We start from the raw sequence: 20615 nt of genomic DNA on the forward strand, positions 1-20615 counted from the left end.
GGACTTCAGCTTCACCAAAAACTACCTTGACCAAAAACTTTAACCTGAAACTCCCACTTTCATTTTCTATGTTCAGTGGACCATGAAATTGGGGTCAAATGTCTAATTTGGCTTTAAAATTAGAAAGATCATATCATAAGCAACAAGTCTACTAAGTTTCAAGTTGATTGGACTTCAGCTTCATCAAAAACTACCTTGACCAAAAACTTTAACCTGAACGGACGGACGCACAGACGGACGAACGGACACATGGACGAACGGACGCACAGACCAGAAAACATAATGCCCCTCTACTATCGTAGGTGGGGCATAAAAATGTTCTCACTATACATAAAAAATGTAAATAAAATAACTGTTTTCTAAATGTGGTTCACCACCAATTCAAAATGCATATTTTCCCAAAAATATTAAAATGTCCCAGTGAATAAACTACACAGAGAACAAGTTATTGTTTTTATTCAATAAGACAATAAAAACTGACAAAAGTTTAAATACCTTGACCAAGAAATGACTTGGTGGAAAAAGTTCATTTGGTTTGCAATAAGAAGTCTTATGAAGGAGTCAAGCCTAGCCTAGTACATTGAAGTTTTTGGCCTATTGCTATAAGTGATAAAGTGACCTTTTGCTTATTATTGTCTTGGTACTTTTTTATGTGTTGCTGTCTCATTTAAAATCAAATCACATATATCAATTAAAGAATATCAACACACAATTAGTTTTTCTTTTATCTGTGTGACAAAGAAATTTGATAAGCGTTTTTCCAGCAATTTTTTTTATGGGGTGGGATTAGAGATCACTTTTTTTTATTCTGCTGCCCATTTCTATTTTAATTTATAACAGAATAGTATATGCATTCAAACCTAGCACCCTCAGAAAAAAAGTATTATCTGATGTATGTCTAACTCAGTCCAATATCTTATTTCCTGGAATAGCCTTATTGATATGACCATATTTTTTAACATATTAATACAGACACCTACCCATCTATCTGACTTTGTTGTCCACTCAACAGATAGGAATGCTGACTTTGACATAACAGTGGCAGCTGTAGTAGGCTGGGGACTCCAACTCCATACTCTACAAATATATAACACAGAAAAATCTTTGATATTAATGCATGTAAAATTGTTTAAATAAAGACTAAATTACAAATGGCTAAGCATAACAAAGAGGACTTATTCCTGGGGGTTAACTCTATAGGGTATGGTCATTTTGGTTCATTTAATCATATATGTACAAATTTAACAGAATTATCAAAATATAAGTGTTACTTTACTGGTATATCGTGAGTTTCATATAGAAAGGCTTAAAGAAATTCATTACAATACAAGAACAGTGTAGAAAATTTTGAAAAAAACACTAATGGCAATAAAGCATCTCAAGTTGTAGTCCATCCACAATACGTGAAACAAAAAAAAAAAACTATTAACAGTATTTTCTTAAGTTTAAGTGTGCCTATGTATGGTCAATACTTAACTACCCAATCAACATCTACACTGGCAATATACTGTCCTGTATAATGAACAATAAAAATAAAGTATGTCAAATAGATCCAGACGATGTGAGATAAAAATCTACTAATAACATTTTATAAATTTTATGTGACTGTGTATGGTACATACTTAACTACCCCATCGACATCTACACTGGCAATATACTGTCCTGTATTACTGAACTTGCTGTAGGATATAGCTGCTCTGTGTTCTATATAATCCTCCTATAAAATTAAACCCTATATATATTTCAATACTAGAAAACATTATGCCCATAAATGGGTCATAAAAATATATTGTATTTGATAATGAAAGACAACAAAGGTTGAACTTGAACACTAATGCAGCCACTTCCTTTTTACATCAAAACCAGCTGAAAAGAGGTGTTTTTTTGGCATATTTGATGGAATTTTCATTTTAAAGATGGAGTTTGAGTGCCTTTAATGACCAAATCAGTTTAAGTTTTTATGATAACTACTTGAATCGCATGAAGAAACTCTTTAAAGATTTTAAAACAAAATGTCAGAAGTCTTATGTACATCAAATATTAGGCATACATTAGCCCTTACCAGATCTTCTCCTTTAGAAGATATGAAATGACACATAATGTTCATGCTTTAAGTTTTGTCCAAAAGGTTATCATTCTTTTGTCAACTGTTGTTAATACTTTTTGTTATCAATCAGTACTGCTGTTGGTAAAATTTAAATGGAAACTGGTTTATCCAGGAATTTTGATATAAGTGCCTTTTTTTTAATTAAAGGTTTTAAACGTAAAACATATGAAATTGGACATGCATTTTTCTGATCTGATTTTGGTTGATTTCTTTTCAAATTTGGAATTTAAAAATCGTTCCATCAAATCAAAATATAATTACTGCCACATGGTTGAAGACTTTCTGAAACAGTTTAAGTCTACTTTGCATCACATTCAAAACATCGGAAGTTAAATTTCTTGAAACCAATTGCCCATCAAAATAGAAACAAACAATTGAATTTTGCCAGGAAATTCTAAGAAATTATTCTAGATGGTAGATGTAGCAATTGACATTACACCAAAGGAATCAAGTGTGTTATGGTCATTTCAATTTGAATTTTACCTATATCTATTTAAACATTCAGGAAGTACTGAAATCACTAGCAAAAACATTGTGACTGTTTCTCGATTAAAACCAAGAGTGTCTGAATAAAAGCAAGAATGTGTCTATAGCACACTGATGCCCCACTCACACTATCATTTTCTTGTTCAGTGGACGGAGAAATTGGGGTCAATACTCTAATTTGGTATTCAAATTAGAAAGAAAATATCACAGGGAACATGTGTACTAAGTTTCAAGTTGATTGAACTTCAACTTTATCAATTACTACCTTGACCAAAAACTTTAACATGAAGCAGGACAGACGAATAAATGAACAAACCAAAAAACAGACATAGACAGAAAGACATAATGCCCCTAAGTGGAGCATTTAAATGTTTACCTTTCTAAATGAATGAGTAATTACTACCCAAGGTACTTAGGTACAAGATAAGGAAATTATATTTCTTCACTTTTAACAAGCAAGAAAAAAGTAAGTCAAAACATTTGATTTGTTTCTCCTCACTCACCTGCATGTGTAAAAGTTATAAATAATCATTATACTACACCCCTTATATCAATATACATAGGTGTCACCATACAGCACATTTTGTTTACCAAAAAACAATAATTAATAAATTCAACTTTTAATATTCAAACTCACCTGACTTAACAATAGAAATGGACATTTATCTGTTTCATCTAAAAAAATAACCAACAATATATTTTTAAGTCATCCATTTTAAAATGCATGCACAGACAGTACAGTAGAGATTACATTGTTACTTAATATAAGAGTCAATATTTAAGACACACTATCCTTAAAACTTTATTATAAGAACATGTTTAAGCTGAAATGTATCTGAGTATTCAAAACTAAACTTATCAGTAAAACATGAAAATTGCTTAGGAGTCCTGTCGATCACCTTTCTGTGACCTTATACAATCTGTTAACCAATTGAAACTATATATAACAAGGTTTTCATAACCACATAAATATAAACAGCTTTGTCACACTTTGAATTTGTACAGGACACAGTAAATCATCTTATCATTTATTTTACCTGAACATTTGACATCTTTAATGGGTGGTGTTTCAGGAGCAGGTTGACTCTGTGACCTTTGAGGTACTTCAGGTAAACTCTCTTCCTTTTGGGCTGATGAAGATGATAGAGTATCTCCAACACTGATAGACTAAAAATATTCATTAAATATTGGTTACATAGATAGAGCTTTTCATTTTTCATATCAATTAGATATGCAGTCAAACAGCAACTAAAGAATGTGAGAATAAAACTTAAAATGAATGTGTTAGTACCACACACAAATCCATTTAAATCACTTAATGTATACCAAAAAATAACAAAAAATATGTATTTAATCAGATGCTTAATTATGTCCAAACAATTTTCTTGATAATGTAGAAACAATTTTCAAAACATTCCATGAAGGTTTAACAGTCATAATTTGTTTTACTCCAGACTACAGCAGAGTAAAAGTGGCAGTTTTAGTTGCAGAGTTCCTATGGAAAATTGCATTGTCTTTGTCATCATGTCTTTGTCTATATTTACAGAATTGCAACCTGTAACATGAAGATTTTACTATTTAAGGAATGACTGTAATACTTTTTCTGTCTATGAAGAGATAACATAAACTAGAGGCTCTAAAGAACCTGTGTCGCTCACCTTGGTCTATGTGCATATCATAAACAAAGGACACAGATGAATTCATGACAAAATTGTGTTTTGGTGATGGTGATGTGTTTGTAAATCTTACTTTTACTGAACATTCTTGCTACTTACAATTTTCTCTATCTATATAGACTTGGCCCTTTAGATACAGAGGAAATATTTTGTAAAAATTTACAATAATTTACCAAATAAATAAAAATTGGTAAAAAATGACTATAAAAGGCAATAACTCCTAAAGGGGTCAACTGACCATTTCAGTATTGTTGACTTATTTGTAGATCTTACTTTGCTGAACAGTATTGCTGTTTACAGTTTATCTCTATCTCTAATAATACTCAAGATAATTAACAAAAACAGCAAAATTTCCTTAAAATTACCAATTCAGGGGCAGCAACCCAACAACCGGTTGTCCAATTCATCGGAAAATTTCAGGGCAGATAGATATTGACTTGATCAACAATTTAACTTATATCAAATATGCTCTAAATGCTTTGGTTTCAGAGTTATAAGCCAAAATCTACATTTTACCCCTATGTTCTTTTTTAGCCATGGCGGCCATCTTGGTTGGTTGGCCGGGTCAAGGGACACATTTTCAAAACTAGAGGCTCTAAAGAGCCTGTGTCGCTCACCTTGGTCTATGTGAATATTAAAGGAAGCAGATGGTTCATGACAAAATTGTATTTTGGTGATGGTGATGTGTTTGTACATCTTACTTTACTGAACATTCTTGCTGCTTAAAATTATCTCTATCTATAATGAACTTGGCCCATTAGTTTCAGTGGAAAATGTTAGTAAAAATTTACAAATTTTATGAAAATTGTTAAAAATTGACAATAAAGAACAATAACTCCTAAGGGGGTCAATTGACCATTTCGGTCATGTTGACTTATTTGTAAATCTTACTTTGCTGAACATTATTGTTGTTTACAGTTTATCTCTATCAATAATAATATTCAAGATAATGACCAAAAACAGCAAAATTTCCTTAAAACTAACAATTCAGGGTCAGCAACCCAACAACGGGTTGTCCGATTCATCTAAATATTTCAGAGCAGATAAATGTTGACCTGATAAACAATTTTACCCCATGTCAGATTTGCTCTAAATGCTTTGGGTTTTGAGTTATAAGCCAAAAACTGCATTTTACCCCATGTTCTATTTTTAGCCATGGCGGCCATCTTGGTTGGATGGCCGGGTCACCGGACACATTTTTCAAACTACTAGCCCAAAAGATGATTGTGGCCAAGTTTGGATTAATTTGGCCAAGTAGTTTCAGAGGAGAAGATTTTTGTAAAAGATTACTAAGATTTACGAAAAATGGTTAAAAATTGACTATAAAGGGCAATAACTCCTAAAGGGGTCAACTGACCATTTCGGTCATGTAGACTTATTTGTTAATCTTACTTTGCTTAACATTATTGCTGTTTACAGTTTATCTCTATCTATAATAATGTTCAAGATAATAACCAAGAACAGCAAAATTTCCTTAAAATTACCAATTCAGGGGCAGCAACCCAACATCAGGTTGTCCGATTCATCTAAATATTTCAGAGCAGATAGATCTTGACCCTATAAACAATTTTACCCCCATGTCAGATTTGCTCTAAATGCTTTAGTTTTTGAGTTATAAGCCAAAAACTGCATTTTACCCCTATGTTCTATTTTTAGCCATGGCGGCCATCTTGGTTAGTTGGCCGGGTCACCGGACACATTTTTTAAACTAGATACCCCAATGATGATTGTGGCCAAGTTTGGTTTAATTTGGCCCAGTAGTTTCAGAGGAGAAGATTTTTCTAAAAGATAACTAAGATTTACGAAAAATGGTTAAAAATTGACTATAAAGGGCAATAACTCCTAAAGGGGTCAACTGACCATTTGGGTCAGGTTGACTTATTTGTAAATCTTACTTTGCTGAACAGTATTGCTGTTTACAGTTTATCTCTATCTATAATAATATTCAAGATAATAACCAAAAACAGTAAAATTTCCTTAAAATTACCAATTCAGGGGCAGCAACCCAACAACGGGTTGTCCGATTCATCTGAAAATTTCAGGGCAGATAGATCTTGACCTGATGAACAATTTTACCCCATGTCAGATTTGCTCTAAATGCTTTGGTTTTTGAGTTATAAGCCAAAAACTGCATTTTACCCCTATGTTCTATTTTTAGCCATGGCGGCCATCTTGGTTGGTTGACCGGGTCACCAGACACATTTTGTAAACTAGATACCCCAATGATGATTGTGGCCAAGTTTGGTTAAATTTGGCCCAGTAGTTTCAGAGGAGAAGATTTTTGTAAAAGTTAACGACGCCAGACGACGGACGACAGACGACGGACGCCGGACGCCGGACGCCAAGTGCTGAGAAAAGCTCACTTGGCCCTTTGGGCCAGGTGAGCTAAAAAGGTACCCTAATAATGATTGTTGCCAAGTTTGGTTAAATTTGGCCCAGTAGTTTAAGATTTTTGTAAAAGTTAACGATGTTGACCGATGCCAAGTGATGAGAAAAGCTCTTTTGGCCCTTTGTGCCAGGTGAGCTAAAAATGTGGTGCACACTGAATAATGCGCATAGCGGGTTATTTAACAGTGTGCACCACATTCTTTATGTTATTTCGAAAAGACTGACAAAATATTACAGTGATTTCTTATAATTTAATTCTAAATTCCATTTTAAACCCGCGTAAATCATAAAAAAAACATTGATGACGTCAATGAAAAAATTTTGTCTATGATATGATAAACAAAACAGAACACGGGTAACATCCAAAATTAAATTATAACTATATATATAATCACAATAATACATGATCCATGAAAAATTTGAAAATAAGGCCACACTCAGAGTAAAATTAAACATGTCATCCATACATGTACACCTTACAATTATTACATACATGTACACCTTACTATTATTCCATACATGAACACTTTACAATTATTCCATACATGTACACCTTACAATTATTCCATACATGTACACCTTACAATTATTCCATACATTAAATCAATCTTACTTTACAAATCCTTGATCAAATAGTGGACATATTGCTTATAGAACCTTAAAAAACAAATTGAATGACAAAAACTTAATATTGACCAATGAACCATGAAAATGAGGTCACATTCATATTAAACATTGTCAGACAAACATATACACCATAAAACCATTACAAACACAAAATATAGTGCCAAGTGGTCGTATTGCTATAGTATTTACAAACTGACCAAACCCCAAAAACTTAACCTTGTCCAAGGAACCATGAAAATGAGGTCAAATTCAGATGGAACCTATCAGTCATACATGTACACCTTACAATCTTACACAAAAATATAGTGGCCTTATCTTTATAGTAACAAATATAGTTGAGTAATGGTTTATAGCATCTGAGACACAGACTTGACTATGAAATCTTAACCTAGACCACTGATCCATGAAACGAGGCCAAAGTCGTGTGACCTTACTCTTATTCCAAATACTGTTATCATATCACATGATTTTTTTTTTCAAGAAGACACTGAACTATGAAAATGAGATCAAGAATAAAGTTATGTAACTTAAATCACTTATAATCTGCCAAATAAATCTGTCAGATTTCAATTTAATTCAAGTCAGTAAATAATGAAAAGAAGTTTTAGATTGATAATCTTTGCACTCCCTTAGATGCATCTATACAGTCATAGGACAAAAGTGAGTTCTCATTCAAAAAAAATTCCTATCATTTCAACTAAAATAGATATTTAAAAAAAAAATATTACCAAGTATATCTTTATGAGAGCTTTTTATAAAACAGATACCATAACATGCAGAAATGTCTCAGTTTTTATTGTTTATTTAAGAGATCATAGCTGTAGATTTGTTTTCATATTACCATGGGTTGGGCATTTATATTCGATTATTTTACCCTGAGCCTTAGCGATACCCTCAGCCTTAGCGAGGGGTAAAATACGAATATAAATGCCCAACCCATGGTTAAATGAAAACAAATCTACGGCTGCCATGAACTATTTCGATTCTAATAGGACAAATTCGGTAATTTTGTTAACCGTGAAAGCCCTATACATACAATACTGTTTTGGCTGTTCCGTTTTACCCAATTTTGATAATATTAGTAATATAATATAATTCAATGATTTTTTTTCTAATTGCATTTTTCACTTATATATTTTCTTCCAATGTAATTTTATTCGTTCTGAGGCATACAGGAAGCTTTAAGGGCATACAATACAGTTTTGATCCTTATTTAATGAAAATTTGCATGTAGGCTATTTTTTACCTGATTAATTAAATCAAATATGTAATAAAAAATATACCTTCACATGCTACTTTTTAAGTAAATTGAGATTCAAATTTCATATATTTCCTAAAAATATGCATTTGTGGACGTATTTTTCCTTTCGATAGAAATACATTACTTTTTAGTTTTAAAAGATAAACATGATCTGTTTTTTGTTAAATAATTTTTATTTATGTGTTATATAAATATTGCGTAAATTTGTACATTTTAATTTTACAAATAACTCAAATTTATCAATTGATCATGAATGTAGGAAAAACCGTCTTATTTTGCTGTATATCAATCAAATTAAAAAAAATTTGCACTATTTACGTTTTCATGAAAATTGGTACACATAATCTTCTTACGGAATCAAACCAAATTTCATTTTAAAAAAGAGGGGCCCATGAACTGGTTTTCAAGTTAAATCAGTTTGAATGATAAAAATCAGCCAAAACTGCATCTTTTCCCAATAAGTCACAGTTTGACGTCGTGAAAATAATAATTTAAGTTAGCAACGTCATTACCTGCCCTATAACTGTATCGTATGCCCTTAAAACTCCCGGTATTTACATTTGATTTTTTTTGTTTACGGGATCATACTTGTGACATCACCTTGTTTCGTTGCCATGCCAAGACAATAACATCATTTCGAAAATTTTAGTTTTATGAAAATTTTATCATGTAAAATAGATTGAAATGGACAGATTTGTTTATTTTGCTGTAGAAAAGAGATAAATATATTGTATCTGAATCTTAGCCTACGTAAACTGGGGGTTTTGATGTTTTATATATGAGAATATCTGGCAGTACAAAAAAGTTGGTCGTAACGCGAAACAGCCGTTTTTGTGTATTGCTGCATTTGGGCTAAAGGTAGATATATTGTGATTATACTAGATGACCATTATGGGCCGTCATATTAGAATTGGCCATAATTTTCAAGAGGTTTGTTTTCATTATTGGATAGTTTATTTGCAAATTTTTGTGATTTTAATCTGGTAAGAATACATTGCAAACTTTTCAAGAAATATTTTTCTTTCTCTTCCCCTGGTCAGAAATTCAAATGAGCATGAATAATACATGTATAATGGCCAAATAAGCAATAAAACTTTAAACATTTCTACATCTTATGGAATCTATTTGATATAAATCAGTCATGTAATATTATATGTTATATTATATATATTTAATATATGTAATATATATTTGGTAAAAAAAAATAGAGGCTCTAAAGAGCCTGTGTCGTTCACCTTGGTCTATGTGCATATTAAACAAAGGACACAAATGGATTCATGACAAAATTGTATTTTGGTGATGGTGATGTGTTTGAAGTTCTTACTTTATTGAACGATTTTGCTTCTTACAATTATATCTATAATGAACTTTGCCCATTAGTAACAGAGAACTATATTTGGTAAAAATTTACATAAATTTTCCAAATTAATGAAAATTGTTAAAAATTTACTATAAAGGGCAATAACTCCTTAAGGGGTCAATTGACAATTTAGGTCATGTTGACTTATTTGTAGATCTTACTTTGCTGAACATTATTGCTGTTTACAGTTTATCGCTATCTATAATAGTATTCAAGATAATCAAAAACGACAAAATTTCTTAAAAAATTACCAATTGGAGGGCAGCAACCCAACAACCAGTTATCCAATTCATCTGAAAAATTCAGGGCAGATAAATATTGACTTGATTAACAATTTAACTCCTTTTCAGATTTGCTCTAAATGCTTTGGTTTCATAGTTATAAGCCAAAAACTGCATTTTACCCCTATGTTCTATTTTTAGCCGTGGCGGCCATCTTGGTTGGTTGACCAGGTCATGCCACACTTTTTTTAAACTAGGTACCCCAAAGATGATTGTGGTTAAGTTTGGATTAATTTGGCCCAGTAGTTTCAGAGGAGAAGATTTTTGTAAAAGATTACTTTAATTTAAGAAAAATGGTTAAACATTGACTATAAAGGGCAATAACTCCTAAACGGGTCAACTGACCATTTTGGTCATGTTGACTTATTTGTAGATCTTACTTTGCTGAACATTATTGCTGTTTACAGTTTATCTCTATCTATAATAATATTCAAGATAATAACCAAAAACAGCAAAATTTCCTCAAAATTACCAATTCAGGGGCAGCAACCCAACAACCGATTGACCGATTCATCTGAAAATTTCAGGGCAGACAGAAATTGACCTGATAAACATTTTTACCCTTTGGGCCAGGTGAGCTAAAAATGAAAAATATTGATTTTAGTTGAAATGATAGGACTTTTGTCTAATGACTGTACTTTAAATCCTGTAACTGTAGATGGCATAAAAAAATGGATCTGTTAACAGACCCAATTTCAGTTATTGAATAATAAATGTAATAGGTCATACATTAAGGTAAACATATTTCAAGAAAATATAACCTTTTCAAATAATATCAATTAATGTATACACATACTTTTAGAAACATTCAGAAAACAAGGATTATAATATATTTTTTTGTTCCCACTACTTTCAATTAAAAATATATATATATACTATGTATGCATGTGACTGTCCAAAGTTAGGAGCCTGTAATTCAGTTGTTGTTGTTTGTTGCTGTGTAACATATTTGTTTTTCGTTCATTTTTTTGTACATAAATTAGGCTATTAGATTTCTTGATTGAATTGTTTTCCATTTGTCATTTTAGGGCTTTTAAAGCTAACTATGTTGTATGGGCTTTGTTCATTGTTGAAGGCCTTACAGTGACGTACTGTTGTTAATTTCTGTGTCATTTGGTCTCTAGTGAATAGTCGACTAATTTGCAATCACACCACATTCTTTTTTATATAAATATATTTTTGTAACATTACAAATATCCGATTTTAACAATGTTTAAAAGGTGTTCTGTATGAATACCTTAAAACAATATCTTTTATTTGCTTAACAAAGTATAAAGATTTAGAAAAATGCTAAGTCTCTAGCCTTACACATTTGTACTGATAATGTCATAATCATGTTACAAAGTTTAACAATAACTTTTTTTCAATCAATAGAAGAAAAAAATATAAGATTTATTTCCTTTGTTGCTTAATTAAAAGGATTCAAACAATTTTCAGATATATATACAATTTTTTTAAAACAGCATAAATTATGGGATCAATAATTCTTTTGCAAAGGAAGAATAGTTTTATTATCAAGAAGAACCGTAAACTGTTTACACTACTGTAATAAACCTGATCAAGATATGATACCTCAAACAATGTAAGGTAAATTTAAATTTATATATTTTATATACCACCAGGTTTATTTGGAAGTCACCTGGATACAAACCAGGAAATAGAATAGCTTCAATAATGGCGTTTTCTAAATCAGTAATTAGAAGCCAAATGCCAATTAACTGTAATCTATGTGAAACTGAGAAGAATATCAAATGGAAATGCCTGACCTGTGGAGTTCTAATGTGCAGTACATGTAAAGATAAAATACATCTGAGAATTGCTAAGGATCATAAGGTAGTAGACATAAAGAATGTTGGGCTTCCTGTCCAAGAATTGGATTTTACAAACATTAAATGTCAAGATCATTCAGAACAATCTTCTTGCCTTTTTTGTACAAAATGTGACAAACTGGTTTGCCCTACTTGTGTTTCCAAGATTCACAAGAAACATGATCTAACTGAAATAAGTGATGCATATAACTTGAAGATAGAAAGACTAAAAAATGAACAAAGTAAACTGCAAAAGAAAAAATATGAAATTACTGCGACCAAGGATCAACTGAACCAGTTTCAAAATGCTGAGAATTCAAATTATACCAAAGTAAGCGCAGATATTCTTAACCATGAGAAAGTTTTGAAGCAAGCAGTTGAAAAACATATAGAAAAACTTAGAAATGAGTTAGAGCAGAACCACAAAGCTTCTTCCAAAGTGAATGAAGAATGTATCAAAGCCATTTCAAAAAGTGAGAGACAAATAGACGAAAAGTATAGTGATGTTCAAGATTTCATTCATACCACTGACATTTCTAAATTTTTCCAAAATGTCAACAGAATTGAGAAATCAACAGAGGTATCAGTTACAAAACCTGAAATATCATGCAGAACAAAACTACAATTTATTCCTGGAGAGATAACACAGTCTAACATTGGAGTATTACAAAGTGTAGACATACCATTACCTGAAGTAAATGTTTCTCTTAGTGTCGTAAATCAATATCAGACTAATCTTTCTTTGGTTACTTTTTTATCTCCATGTCCTGATGATTCACTGTGGATAGCTTGTAATCCAGATGCAGTGCTACAGAAAGTTAAACCTGAAGGAACCAAACTGAAGACAATATCTACATTCAACAATAATATCTATGATATGGCAATACTTGCATCTGATGATCTACTTGTGTCAACAGAGGAATCCAGACTACAAATGATGAGCAGTACTACTGGTAAAGTAACAGACAGTGTGTATGACATTAAGCCTTTCCTTGCTACAGCCATTCATGTCACCAGTGGAGGTCAGATCATAATAGGAGGTTATGATGAAGGAAGAGTAGCAGTGTTTGTAATTAATAAGGAATGGAGACCATGAAGCTGTGTATGAACATGACAAACATAATCAACCTATATTTAGTTACCCCTGGAGAATTACCACAACCAATGATGGTAATATACATGTGGCAGACAATGATCCAAATGGAGACAGAGGTAAAGTGGTCGTTTTAGGAAAGGCAGGTGATGTGATAAATATATATAAAGGGGATACAGAAATCAACAAGAAGGTACCATTCAGACCAACAGGAATAGTGACTACACCAAGAGACAATGTCATTGTAGTTGATGTTGATACTGATACCCTCCACATCCTGAACAACTCTGGACAGCTGATAACATACATAAAGACAACAGACAATGGAATAGAAAATGCATATTGCTTCGCTTTCTCTCAAACAGGACAGCTCTATATAGGATGTATTACACTTGAAGACAGTTCAGCCAAGGAAGCCAAGCTATATAAAGTGAATATATCAGGTTGCTAAAGTAATCCATATAAAACAATAAATTGGACAACTCATATGTCAACTTTGGGTCAACTCAATTCAGTAACTTTATATCACCAAAAAGAAAAAAGGAAAGGTTCTTATTTTATATTCATCTGTTGAAATACTGACTATTAAATCAGACTGATCATTCATGATTCTGGTCTAATATGCAGTGTAAATTACAAACTAGAGATGTCGCCATAGCAAGACTAATACTACCAGACATGTGATTGTCGCACAGGAGTCAAAATCTGCCGATTTTCAAAAAATTCTGCCCTCTGACACATTACGATTATGTACATAATGTAGTCTCTAAACTAGATCATTTGCACAAAATCTGTAACTTCCATAATACAGTGCCATTGAACAATAAAAAGATAATAATGCAGCATCATTATTTATTACTTAGATGGAGAGGTGATATAACTATTTATAAAAAAGATATGGAGAGGACAATCAGTTTATAATAAAAATTCACTGTCAATACATGGGGATCATACTACAGTCAAAACTACACAGTGCAGTTGCATCACAATGTTCAATTGATTTTAATTATTAAAGTAGGTTTTTATTAAATAATTTGATTTTTAAGTTAAAAAAAATAAGGTTTAAAGCTATGGTATAATTTTGATTGTAATTTGACAAATGTCAAGATTCTGCATTACATCAAATTTTATCTTGTTAAGGGCATACGATACAGTTTTGAATCTGTATTTACAAGTTGATGAAAATTTGCATATAGGCTATTTTTTACCTGATTAAATCAAATATGTAATAAAAAATATACCTTCATGTGCTACTTTTTGAGTAAAATGAGGTCAAAATTTTGTATATTTGCTCAAAGTTCAGATTTGTGTCTGTATTTTCTTTTTCGGAAGAAAGACATAACTTTTTTGTTTTAAAAGATAAACACAAATTGTTTTTTGTTAAATAGTCGGTAATTTCAGTATTTTATAAGTATCATTAAAAATTATGCAATCTTTATTCAGAAATAACTCATATTTATCAAATGTTCATGAATAGAGGGAAAAACGTCATTTTTGCTGCATGTTTATCAAAATTTTAAAAAATGCGCTATTTACAGTTTTATAAAATTTGGGTCACATAATCTCCTTGCAAAATGAAACAAATTGTCGTTTTAAAAAATAGGGGTCCATGCACTCGTTTTCAAATTAAATCAGTTTGAATGATAAAAATCAGACGAAAAATGCATCTTTTCTCGATATGTCATAGTTTGACGTCACGAAAATAACATTTTACATTAGCAAGGTCATTACCTCCCCTGTAACTGTATCGTATGACCTTAAGGGAATATTAGTCTAGTACATTAATGGTAATGCTGTAATCTTACAAGAATGGGGAATGTGAACTTTAACTATCATGACAATTTACTTGATTTACAAATCCTTAACTTTAACAATGAAAAATTTTGATAAAAATATTGATATAAAAGTCTAAAATTTTGAGGGCCATTCATTTTATATTATAGTTGTCTCTATAATACACTGATACATATAAAAATAAGAAGATGTGGTATGATGGCCAATGAGACAACTATCCACCAAAGTTCAAATGAAATGAATGCAAGTCATTATAGACAACTATACAACCTTCCACAATGAGAAAAGCCCATATGTCGGCTATAAAAGGCTAGACATAAAAAATGTGAGACCAGAATGCACACAACTGAAATGTCTCACCTGCTTTACTGACCATTGATACTATTTTGATAGTCCTAAATATAAAATTTAACAAGTTTCACATAAACTAAACATGATAAAAAAAAATGAGGTCAAGGTCAAATAAAACAAGCTAGAAATATATGATACCCGACAATCGTTCAATAAAACAAATATTGTTAGCCTAATGCCTAATACAGTTTTAGAACAACAGACTGCAACACAACAAAAATTACATGGAGTAATGAGTGAATAAAATGAGGTCAAGGTCAACTAAAACCTGAAAAACTGACAGGTGCATCTTAAAACATGTCCATACACCAATTATAGTTAACCTATGGCATACAGTATTAGAAGAAAATAACTCATAAGCTTAACTTTAACCACTAAACCACGAAAAAAATGAGTTCTGGATCATGTGACACCTGCCCGTTGGACATGTTTCCCTTACAATCATTCCTTAACGAAATTAATCAATTAGTGATAGATTTCTCCTAGAAGGAATTTAAAGGTCCCAGTGAATAGACTACACAGAGAACAATAGCTATTGTATTTATTCAATGGGACACCAGAACAGACAAATGTTTAAATACCTTGTTCAAAAGCCGATGACTCTGTGGAAAACTTTCATAAGTTCGCAAAAAGACAACAAAAAATCTGAACTTTTGATCAAGTAGTCACTGAACCATGAAAATGAGGTCAAGGACAATAGACAAAATATAGACAGACACTTCATAACAAAAGGCATGATCTGGCATCTATATACAAATTATGAAGCCTTCTGGTCTTCTACCTTTAATATCAAGCTTTTAAGAAGTTTATTAACGCTACTGTTGCTAGATCACTATCCCTGCAACAAAAACTAATGACCCAATTTATAATTAAACAATTTATGAAAAACAAATATCAGGGAAATGAAGTATTCATTTTTACTATCATATGAGTATTAAGTGTCACCTTTTGAAACTATAAGTCTGGTGAAAGCCTTATTTTACAATATATGTGAGGTAACTCCTAAATATATTTTGGTTTACTAATTATTAACTCAATAAAGGATTAGAAATAACAATTTTAAATGGTATAGCTATAGGTTTTACAACTACCCTTATCATAAAATGCTTGATTTTCCTGATTTTACTTTTTTGTTCTATCTAAGTTTAACTAGAAACTGTTCTTATGATAATGACCAAAACTTTACATCACAAGAGTGTACACGATGAAATGTCTCGCCTTCTTTACTAATCATTGATATTATGTTGATAGTCCCCAATATATAAAGCTTTATTACAACTGTCACATAAACTTAACATTTACCAAGAAAACTAAGCATTGACCAATGAATCATGAAAATGAGGTCAATGTCAGATGAACCATGCCAGGCAGACATGTATATCTAACAATTCTTCCATACAACACATATAGTTGAGCTATTGCTTATGGTTTAAGACAACAACAAAAAAACACAAAAAAACTTAACACTGAGCAATGAACCATGAAAATAAGTTAAAGGTCAAATAAAACCTGCACGACTGACATGTAGATCATAAAATATTTCCATACACCAAATATAGTTGACATATTGCATATAGTATAAGAAAAAAAGACAAAAACTTTTAAAAAAACTTAACTTTGAGTACTGAATCATGAACATTAGGTCAAGGTCAGATGACACCTGTCAGCTAGACAAATACACCTTAAAATCATTTCATACACTGAATACTAGTAAACATACTGCATACAGTATAAGAAAAACCGACCAAAATACAAAAAACTTAACTATAACCACTGGACCATGAAAATGAGGCCAAGGTCAGATGACACCTGCCAGTAGGACATGTACATCTTACAACCCTTCCATATACCGAATATACTAGACCTATTGCTCATAGTATCTGAGATATGGACTTGACCATCAAAACTTAACCTTGTTCACTGATCCATGAAATGAGGTCGAGGTCAAGTGAAAACTGTCTGACAGGCCTGAGAACTTTCCAAGGTACGCACATACCAAATATAGTTATTCTATACTTATAATGAGAGAGAATTTAACATTACAAAAAATCTTGACTTTTTTTTTTTCAAATAGTCCGTGAATCATGAAAATGAGGTCAAGTACACTGGACATGTGACTAACGGAAACATCTAGGTCTGCCACCTTCTAAGATATTAAGCTTTTAAGAAGTTAGTTAACTCTGCAGCCGCCAATTCACTACCCCTATGTCTAGCTTTCTGTGACAAAAGTCACAGACTCGACAGAAAAAATAAAAAATAACAAAATACTTTCCAGTGGACAATTAAAAAGGTCTGAAATATTACTAGACAACAGAAATCACAGGAAACGAATTAATATGAACTATGTACAGCTTGTTTCTGAATCCTATTTTAAATATGTATTTTGTATGATATATTTGAATGTAATGATGAGGAATAAATGTTTAAACTAACAGAAATCACACATTTTTAGGGTGCACATTCTGACCTGTATCACCTGCCTAACTGATTTCGATTCAATTTATGTAGAAAGACTTTTGAGAGAAAAGTTTAATTTCAGGTATCACATACACATAAACTGAACATTACCAATGATGCATGATAATGAGGTAAAAATAAAACCAGCAAAATTGACATGTACACCTAATAATCATTCCATACACCAAAAATGCAGAAAATGAGAAGACAGGCTTGACCAGAAACCAAAAGACATAGCAACTGTAGTTAACAGTATGACATTCAACAATAAGCAAACCCCAAACATCATTATAACATTTTATTACTCAATTTAATGAAACCCCATACCTCATATAGCAAGGTATAAAAGGTACAAACATGACAAATGTAAAACAATCCAAAACTAGAGGCTCTAAAGAGCCTGTATAGCTCACCTTGGTTTATGTGCATATTAAACAAAGGACACAGATGGATTCATGACAAAATTGTGTTTTGGTGATGGTGATTACTTTACTGTACATTCTTGATGCTTACAATTATCTCCATCTATAATGAATTCGGCCCAGTAGTTTCAGTGGAAATTATTTTGTGAAAATTAACAAAATTTATGAAAGTTGTTAAAAATTGATTATAAAGGTCAATAACTCCTGAAGGGGACAATTGACCATTTTGGTCATGTTGAATTATTTTTAGGTCTTACTTTGCTGTTCATTATTGCTGTTTACAGTTTATCTCTATCTATAATAATATTCAAGATAATAACCAAAAGCTCAAATTTTTTCTTAAAATTACCAATTCAGGGGCAGCAACCCAACAACGGGTTGCCTGAATGGTCTGAAAATTTAAGAGCAGATAGATCTTGACATAATGAACAATTAAGTTTAAAAAGATTTGTTCGAAATGCTTTAGGTTTAGATATGAGCCAAAAACTGCATTTTATCCTATGTACTATTATTAGCCACGTCAGCCATCTTGGTTCGCGGGCTGGGTCACAGACACAATTTTTAAACTACATACCTTAATGATGATTGTTTACAACTTTGGTTAAATTCATCTCAGTAGTTTCAGAGGAGAAGATTTTTTAAAAGATAACAAAAATTTGTTAAAAATTGACTATAAAAGGACAATAACTCCTTCAGGGGTCGACCATTTTGGTCATGTTGACTTATTTGTAGAACTTACTTTGCTGAACATTATTGCTGTTTACAGTTTATCTCTATCTATAATAATATTCAAGTTAATAACCAAATATGGCAAAATTTCCTTAAAATTACCAATTCAGGGGCAGCAACCTAACAACAGGTTGTCCAATTCATCTGGAAATTTCAGAGCAGATAGATTTTGACCTGATAAACATTTTTACCTCTGTCAGGTTTGCTCTAAATGCTTTGGTTTCCGAGATATAAGCCAAAATCTACATTTTACCCCTATGTTCTATTTTTAGCCTTGGTGGCCATCTTGGTAGGTTGGCCAGGTCACTGGACACATTTTTTTAAAACTAGATACCCTAATGATGATTGTGGCCAAGTTTGGTTAAATTTGACCCTATAGTTTCAGAGGAGAAGATTTTTGTAAAAGATTACAGCCAACCGATGCCAAGTGATTAGAAAAGCTCATACGACCAGGTGAGCTAAACTAGAGGCTCTAAAGAGCCTGTGTCGCTCACCTTGGTCTTGTGCATATTAAACAATGGACACGGATAAATTCATGACATAATTGTGTTTTGGTGATAGTGATGTGTTTGTAGATCTTACTTTACTGAACATTCTTGTTGCTACAATTATCTCTATCTATAATGAACTTGGCCCAGTAATTACAGTGGAAAATATTTTCTAAAAATTTACAAAAATTTATGAAAAATGTTAAAAATTAACTATGAAGGGCAATAACTCCTTAAGGGGTCAATTGACTATTTTGGTCATGTAAACTTATTTGTAGATCTTATTTTGCTGAACGTTATTGCTGTATACAGTTTATCTCTATCTATAATAATATTCAAGATAATAACAAAAAACGGCAAAATTTCCTTAAAATTACCAATTTAGGACAGTAACCTAACAACGGGTTATCCGATCCATGTGAAAACATCAGGGCAGATAGATCTTGACCTGATAAACAATTAAACCTTGTCAGATTTTCTCTTAATGTTTCGGTTTTTGAGTTATAAGCCAAAAACTGCATTTTACCCCTATGTTCTATTATTAGCCGTGGCAGCCATTTTGGTTGATTGGCCAGGTCACGTCACACATTTTTTAAACAAGTTACCCCAATGATGACTGTGGTCAAGTTTAGTTTAATTTGGCCCAGTAGTTTCAGAGAAGAAGATTTTTGTAAAAGATTACTAAGATTTACGAAACTAGAGGCTCTAAAGAGCCTGTGTCGCTCACCTTGGTCTATGTGCATATTAAACAAAGGACACAAATGGATTCATGACAAAATTGTATTTTGGTGATGGTGATGTGTTTGAAGTTCTTTCTTTACTGAACGATTTTGCTTCTTACAATTATATCTATAATGAACTTTGCCCATTAGTAACAGAGAACTATATTTGGTAAAAATTTACATAAATTTACCAAATTAATGAAAATTGTTAAAAATTGACTATAAAGGGCAATAACTCCTTAAGGGGTCAACTGACCATTTTGGTCATGTTGACTTATTTGTAGATCTTACTTTGCTGAACATTATTGCTGTTTACAATTTATCTCTATCTATAATAATATTCAAGATAATAACCAAAAACGGCAAAATTTCCTCAAAATTACCAACTCAGGGGCAGCAACCCAACAACCGATTGACCGATTCATCTGAAAATTTCAGGGCAGATAGATCTTGACCTGATAAACATTTTTATTCCATGTCAGATTTCCTCAAAATGCTTTGGTTTTTGAGTTATAAGCCAAAAACTGCATTTTACCCCTATGTTCTATTTTTAGCGGTGGCGGCC

At 31.8% G+C, this 20615-nt stretch overlaps 2 protein-coding genes across 5 annotated transcripts in view; one reads left to right on the plus strand and one right to left on the minus strand.

The window, feature by feature from the left end:
- LOC143073009 (WD repeat-containing protein 91-like) overlaps positions 1-20615 on the minus strand; it is a 71526-nt gene that overhangs the window by 36874 nt on the left and 14037 nt on the right. Inside the window, exons 7-10 of one of the 4 annotated variants that reach the window (XM_076248221.1) lie at positions 3631-3760; positions 3231-3268; positions 1623-1717; positions 981-1077 (exon numbers count right to left, since the gene is read on the minus strand). The exons of 1 other annotated variant lie outside the window; for it this stretch is intronic. In XM_076248221.1, the coding sequence (XP_076104336.1) occupies positions 981-1077; positions 1623-1717; positions 3231-3268; positions 3631-3760 (360 nt within the window). The remainder of the gene's footprint in view (positions 1-980; positions 1078-1622; positions 1718-3230; positions 3269-3630; positions 3761-20615) is intronic. 2 more of the 4 variants (XM_076248223.1, XM_076248224.1) reach the window with 2 other exon arrangements.
- LOC143073011 (uncharacterized) lies at positions 11825-13415 on the plus strand. The gene has a single exon (XM_076248225.1). The coding sequence runs from the start codon at positions 11861-11863 to the stop codon at positions 13088-13090; it is 1230 nt and encodes a 409-aa protein (XP_076104340.1). The 5' UTR covers positions 11825-11860; the 3' UTR covers positions 13091-13415.

This window comes from Mytilus galloprovincialis, chromosome 4 (genome assembly GCF_965363235.1).
Source record: "Mytilus galloprovincialis chromosome 4, xbMytGall1.hap1.1, whole genome shotgun sequence".
Taxonomy (NCBI): Eukaryota; Metazoa; Mollusca; class Bivalvia; order Mytilida; family Mytilidae; genus Mytilus; species Mytilus galloprovincialis.

Coding starts and splice junctions, on each gene's coding strand:
- LOC143073011 (XM_076248225.1), top strand. CDS start 11,861: ATGGCGTTTTCTAAATCAGTAATTAGAAGCCAAATGCCAATTAACTGT.